Below are 7,415 nucleotides of genomic sequence, written 5' to 3'. Positions count from 1 at the left end.
AATGACTGGTAGCCAAGTGGCCTGGTTTGAAGAAGATTAACTCATTCGTTTTTTGCTCTAATTCCCTGGTAGGTGTCCTAATGAACAGTCAAAAATCCCACTTGGAGAGTAACAGGGCAAAAAAAAAGAGGATTAGCAAAGGGTTTGGATAACCCATGGACTGAATAATCAGTCCCCAAATAATTGAGAGTCAACTACACGTAAACTTTAAGCAGCAGCCAAGGGAGGGCATGGAGGTGGAAAGCCAAGGTGAGAGAGACGCTGAGCACAATTAGGGTTGGAAACAGCTGGGATCCATTTCTTCACTGGAGAAGCAGAACTCCTTCTGTGCACCTCTGCATGGGGCTCCCAAGCTTTCATTGCTAGCTCCCCTGCCCCAGCAGGCAGAGCCTCTGAGTTCAAGGCCAGCTCCTGCGCTGGGCTTTGGGATGGGGCCAATTTGTTGAATTGTTTCAGTGCTTTGATGTGTAAACTAATCATCCGTCATTGTGCTCTAATTAAACTTAAGTGGTGCAATGGATTTGCTGTCATAGAGGCCAGGGCCCCTCCTGGCTTGGGGAGGGAGGGGCAGCATCCGCTGAAAGCATCCCAGCCCCAGGAGAGCATAGAGCAAGGAAATGCCAGGCATGAATAGGAAAGGAGCTGATAACCCTGTCTGGGTCTAGGAGACTGAAGAAAATGGGACAAACCAGCAACCAAGGCGGGTCTATGAGTGTCTGATTTCCGGGGTGCAATCACCCTCAGCATGTGTCCAGACATAACAAGCTCAGGTCAAGTGGCTAACCACTAGGTGATCTTACATTTGTCATGGTAACACATCTCTCTGGGGCCAGCTGGCTTGGCATCATCAAATTGTAACCCAGTTTCACAAGGTGAGGGGCAGTTTCCCCCCTACACCCAAACCAGATGACCAAAAGGTGCCGGGAGAGCAGATTCAAGACTCTATAAAATGTTGACCATCAGGACCATTTTCCTCTTCCCCAAATACTTGCATTCTAACTTTCAAGAAGTATGTCTGGAATTATGAAGGGGAGAGTGAGTTCTCCTTATGATGGAGAGTCAGAGGAAAGAGGGAGAAGATGGTTGTGGTGCAGTTGTGCTGTGACATGTGTTTTGGGAAGAGAGTCACCCTGTCCCAGATCTGACCCTTCCCTGGCTCCAGTGCATCACCAGAAGGCGGGGATGAGGGTGTGCATGTTCCATACTGCACCAACATTTTGTGGGACCACAATCTGGATAATGCTGATACATTTGTGATGGTGCCTCAATGTAATTGATAAATCCCACTCCACAGAGACACAGTGATGGCATGATGAAAATGTTCTTCTCTTCTTCACCCATGTATTCGTTTAGCAGCTATTGATTGAACATCTCTGTACAAGGTATGCTATAAGATCCAGATTGTGCAAAATACAGCCTCTGCCATGAAAGGACTCCTACTCTCAGAGGAAACATAAGATGTCCACCTATGATTTGACAATTGCAAGTAATTGAATAACAACTATACCTTGGAAGGAAAAAAAATAGATCAAGCATATTATCGTATGGATAGAATGGGGAACTGTCTAGACATCTCCAGAAAAGAAAAGGAAGAAAGGACACTAACATTTTTGGCCATCTTTTTGTATGCCAGACACTATGTCAGGTGTAATCACAACTGTTTTCTCATTCAGTTGCTTTCGAACCAGAGCAACTCCATCTTGAATAGGTGCTGGGTAAGATAAGGCTGAGACTTACTGGGCTGCATTCCCAGGAGGTTAGGCATTCTAAGTCACAGGATGAGATAGGGGGTCACAAAGACCTTGCTGACAAAACAGCATGCGGTAAAGAAACCAGTCAAATCCCACCAAGTCCAAGATGGCAATGAGAGTGACCTCTGGTGGTCCTCACTTCTCATTAAATGCTAATTATAATGCACTAGCATGCTAAAAGACACTCCCACCAGTGCCATGACAGTTTAGAAATGGCACGGCAACGTCAGGAAATTACCCTATATGGTCTAAAAGGGAAAGGAACCCTCAGTTCTGGGAATTGCCCACCCCTTTCCAGGAAAACTCAGAAATAATCCACCCCTTGCTTAGCATATAATCAAGAAATAACTAGCTGGATGTGGTGGCTCACACCTATAATCCCAGCACTTTGGAAGGCCAAGGCAAGTGGGTTACTTCAGGTCAGGAGTTCAAGACCAGCCTGGCCAACATGACAAAACCCAGCCTCTACTAAAAATACAAAAATTAGCCAGGCACGGTGACATGTGACTATAATCCCAGCTACTCAGGAGGCTGAGTCAGGAGAATTATTTGAACCCGGGAGGCGGAGGTTGCAGTGAGCTGAGATTGTGCCACTGCACACCAGCCTGGTCGACAGAGCGAGATTTTGTCTCAAAAAAAAAAAAAAAGAAAAAAAGAAATAACTATAAGTAGCCTTAGTCCAGCAGTCTAAGCTGCTGCTCTGCCTATGGAGTAGCCTTTTTTTTTTTTTATTCCTTCGCTTTCTTGGTAAACTTGCTTTCACTTTACTCTATGGATTTGCCTCAAATTCTTTCTTGCACAAGATCCAAGAACCCTCTCCTGGGGTCTGGATCGGGACCTCTTTCCAGTAACATCACCATCCTATAAGGTGAACATGATTATTCCTATTTTACAATGAGAAAGCTAGGCCAGGCACAGTGGCTCATGCCTGTAATCCCAACACTTTGGGATGCTGAGGCGGGTGGATCACGAGGTCAGGAAATCAAGACCATCCTGGCCAACATGGTGAAACCTTGACTCTACTAAAAATACAAAAATTAGCCGGGCGTGATGGTGTGCGCCTGTAGTCCCGGCTACTCAGGAGGCTGAGGCAGGAGAATCGCTCGAATCTGGGAGGCGGAGGTTGCAGTGAGCCAAGATTGCACCATTTCACTCTAGCCTGGGTGACAGAGGGACACTCTATCTCAAAAAAACAAAACGAAACAAAACAATGAAAAAGCTAAGACTAAAGTATCCCTGACAAATGCCATATAAAAGTGTGGCAGACGTACAACTTGTCCCTGACCTGTCCACAGCCCCATATCTGTGCTCTCCTTCTCTGGTAATAGAAATTTTGGCCTTAGATAGTTACCCAAATAAGATCCACCTCTCCTAGTCTCCTTTGTATAGATCTGGCCATATGACTAGGTCCTGAGAATAGGATGGAAAGAGATGTGATGGGAGCAACTTCCATGTTGTATCTTTTTTGTTTGTTTGTTTGTTTGTTTTGTTTTGTTTGTTTTTGAGACGGAGTCTCGCTGTCGCCCAGGCTGGAGTGCAGTGGCGCGATCTCGGCTCACTGCAGGCTCCGCCCCCCGGGGTTCACGCCATTCTCCTGCCTCAGCCTCCTGAGTAGCTGGGAATACAGGCGCCCGCCACCATGCCCGGCTAATTTTTTTGTATTTTTAGTAGAGACGGGGTTTCACTGCGTTAGCCAGGATGGTCTCTATCTCCTGACCTCGTGATCCGCCCGCCTCGGCCTCCCAAAGTGCTGGGATTACAGGCGTGAGCCCCCGCGCCCCGCCCCATGTTGTATCTTACAAAAGAAAGCAGCTGGGCGTGGTGACTCACACTTGTAATTGGGAGGCAGAGGCAGGTGGATCACTTGAGCCCAGGAGTTTGATACCAGCCTGCCCAACATAATTAGACTTTGTCCCTGCAAAAAGTGAAAAAAGAAATTGGCAGGGCATGGTGATGCGCACCTGTAGTCTCAGCTACTCGGGAAGGATTACTCAGCTACTCAGCCACTGAGGTGGAAGGATTCCTTGAGCCCAGGACGTGTAGGCTGCAGTGAGCCATGATTGTGCCACTGCACTCCAGCCTGGGTGATGGGGCAAGACCCTGTCTGAATGAAAGAAAGAAAGAAAAAAGAAAGAAGAAAGAAAGAAAGAAAAAAAGAGAGAGAAAGAAAGAAAGAAGAAAAAGAAGAAAGAAAGAAAGAAAGAAAGAAAGAAAGAAAGAAAGAAAGAAAGAAAGAGAGAGAGAGAGAGAGAAAGCAAGCAAGCAAGCGAGCGGGAGGAAGCGAAGGCAGGAAGCCTGTTTTTTCTTTCCTCTTTCTGCCTTCCTGCTGGTTCCAACGAAGATGTGGTGGTGACCACCTCAAACCATGGAAACGTAGGCAGCATGCTAGGGCTGACAGAGTGAATGGCTGGTAGGGTCCAGATTATAGGACACCCTGAAGACCCCTTATCAGTTTGGACTGCTTCTATTCCTACTCTTACATGGAAGTAATAAACTATTTTGTTTAAATCACTGATATATTGACTCAGTGTTTCAGGCATATGTCAAGTAATAGAAAGTAGCACAAACCAAATAACAGAGGAATGCAGAGGAGAGAAAAAAATCAAGAAAAATGTTCTTCAATTGTTTTTAAATTTATCAAACACCTGTTACATGCCAGGCACTGCTCTGGGCTCTGGGGATTCAAAAATAAACAAAGTTCTTGGCCCTAAGGAGGAAACCTATAAAACAATTATTTTTTTTTTTTGAATGCACCAACACATTCGCATTTATTTTCTTTTTTTTTTTTTAAGCAAATGACAAAGACCCAGTTTACCAGCTTTACTGTTTTAAACCTAAGCTTAACATTACATATTTAAACAATTGTCAAAACTTACTAAGTTGCCAGCATTCATGCACAACTAGAAAACATCCTTAATTTATATTAAACCAGAAATGTATTACCATTAATGCATTAATATCTTTCACTACTAAATACTGAAAAAAATTGAAATTATTTCTGTAGAAGAATCGTCCTGGCAATGTTAACTTCACAGCAGGCCGACACTACGTGGCTCACATTTCAGACACAATGAAAAGCAGGTCCATGCTGGTGTTAGTGTACAATCTTGTCCTACACTAAAGAGTCAAGACTCACCTTAGAGTACGTTTAATAAAAAAGCAAAGTGCATACAGAGATTTACAACAATTTTAAAGACAAAAAAAAATGGTCCTATTATGTGGTCCCAACAATCAACTCAAAAGTCTATGACAAATAGAGGCTCCGATGAGCTGTTTATAAATACTTTAGGTACAATTATACTGAAAGTCGAGTTCGTTTGAAATCTTCAAAAAAATGTTCCTGTTAATCCTCAAATGGTGCTTGTTATAGTTTAACATTTCTGTTAAGCGCGTGCGTTGAACTACTTGTTATCCAAGCGCAGCAGCTGCTCCTTACCATTTATTGTTAAGGACTTTAACTGGCCGTCTTCTTCAACTGCTACTCTTTCTTGACCGTTCTCGACAATTCTCTTTGTAGTGATTTTTCTGCCATTAACCATTTTAGTTGGAGTTGATATCGATTTGAAGTTGCCCATGCCACTACCACCAAATGACGTGGAAGAGAATGAAGTGAGGCCCCCGTGACCTAGTGACCCAAATGAAGTAAATCCTGTATCAAAAGAAGAAAATCCACTTCCAAAAGACGGAAATCCACTGAACGCGGAGAAAAACGACCCCGTCCCTCGGCTTCTGCTTCCTCTGGGACCCCTTCGATTCCCAAAGAAGTCCTCAAAAGGGTCTTCAAAGAAGTCAAATGAAAATGGGTCCCTTCCACCAAAAAATTCCCTGAAGACATCATCTGGGTCACGGAATGTGAAGCCAAATTCAAATGGACTGTCAAAATGACTTCCACCTCCTCCTCCACCATTTAATCCTTCTTTGCCATATTTGTCATAGATGTCCCGTTTCTTAGCATCTGACAGCATTTCATATGCCTCCGCTACTTGCTTGAATTTTCTCTCTGCTTCTTCTTTATTCTCGGGATTTTTATCTGGATGCCACTTCAGTGCCAGTTTTAGATATGCCTTTTTAATATCCTCAGGTGAGGCATGTCTCTGCACGCCTAGAACTTCATAGTAATCCACCATGTTTTAAGAGATTGTTGGAATGGGTCAGAAGGACGGAAGCGGCAGGTGGCGGGACGCAGGGGAGGCAGGGTGACCGCCCGAATCTCCTCACAGCTCCAGGACTGCTGCTCTGGTAGTGGCGGCGCCTCCTCGCGCTTTCCTTTCTCTCCTTTCTCCCATAAAACAATTATTTTATGTGGAAATACCAATGTTAGCAATAATCACAGAGTGCCATGAGTGAACCGGAAATGGACGCCTATCTCAGCCTGAAGGAGTCAGGCCTTTAACCTGGGCCTGAAATCCCCGTTTGGATTTTATTATAGTAGGGAAGATGGAAGGTGGAAAAAAGAGGAGGGGAAAAACTGTTGGCAGAGCACTGCCTCCTTGCCTGACTTGGATTAGTCCCACCACCTGTAATTGCCACCTGGAAGGTTCACTCTCTCCATTCCTAATTATTCTTGCATGCACAGGTCGCACCGTGTCTAGAAGACTCTGCTGAGACTCCCCAACGCTGAGTCTGAAGGAGTATCTCCAATGACACTGACATCTGCAGCACTCCAGCAGACTAAACAGCAATGCAAGGCCACACATCAAGTATATTTGCAGGGTTGTCTTTCTTCCTTATTGTGTTTGTTTGTTTTTGAGACAGAGTCTCGCTCTGTCACCAGGCTGGAGTGCAGTGGCACGATCTTGGCTCACTGCAACCTCCACCTCCCAAGTTCAAGCGATTCTCCTGCCTCAGCCTCCCGAGTAGCTGGGACTACAGGCGCATGCCACCACACCCGGCTAATTTTTGTATTTTTAGTAGAGATGGGGTTTCACCATGTTGGCCAGGATGGTCTCCATCTCTTGACCTTGTGATCTGCCGGCCTCAGCCTCCCAAAGTGAGCCACTGCACCTGGCTCCTTATTTAGATTAAACTCCTTAAAGGCCGGAGTGATGTTTTATGAAGTTCTGTGCACCTTGCTCAGCACATGGCATGGAGCCTGCAATTGAGAGCCCAGAGCAACGTGGACAACGTTGGACTAAAACTCACGGGGGTTCAACTCCCACCCTTTCCATTCATGGGCTGTGTGTGATCAGGAGCAAGTCACTTACCCCTCTGAGCCTCACTATCTTCATCTGTGAAAACAGGAATGATAGAACCTATCTGGAAGAATTGTCATAACATCTGTAAAAATATCTAGCAGAGTGCCTGGCACAGAGGTAATTAATTTTCCCTCTTTTTTTTTTGAGACAAAGTCTCGCTCTTGTCCCCCAGGTTGGAGTGTGATGGCGTGATCTCGGCTCACTGCAACCTCCACCTCCTGGGTTCAAGCGATTCTCTTGCCTCAGCCTCCCGAGTAGCTGGGATTACAGGCGCCTGCCACCACACCCGGCTAATTTTTTTATTTTTAGTACAGACGGGGTTTCACCATGTTGGCCAGGCTGGTCTCGAACCCTTGACCTCTGGTGATCCGCTTGCCTTGGCCTCCTAAAGTGCTGAGATTACAGGCATGAGCCACTGCACCTGGCCTATTTTCCTTTTAAAAATACATATTTGTCGAAACATGTCCTT

The 7,415-nt window shown here is 45.3% G+C and overlaps 1 protein-coding gene across 1 annotated transcript; it reads right to left on the bottom strand.

Moving 5' to 3' along the window:
* Positions 1-4,498: 4,498 nt before the first annotated feature.
* Positions 4,499-6,038, bottom strand: LOC100590919 (dnaJ homolog subfamily B member 6). The gene has a single exon (XM_004091450.3). The coding sequence runs from the start codon at positions 5,876-5,878 to the stop codon at positions 5,153-5,155; it is 726 nt and encodes a 241-aa protein (XP_004091498.1). The 5' UTR covers positions 5,879-6,038; the 3' UTR covers positions 4,499-5,152.
* Between the last annotated feature and the right edge of the window lie 1,377 nt (positions 6,039-7,415).

The sequence above is a fragment of the Nomascus leucogenys genome, chromosome 19, assembly GCF_006542625.1.
Source record: "Nomascus leucogenys isolate Asia chromosome 19, Asia_NLE_v1, whole genome shotgun sequence".
NCBI lineage: Eukaryota > Metazoa > Chordata > Mammalia > Primates > Hylobatidae > Nomascus > Nomascus leucogenys.
This window is presented reverse-complemented; position numbering and strand designations above follow the sequence as displayed.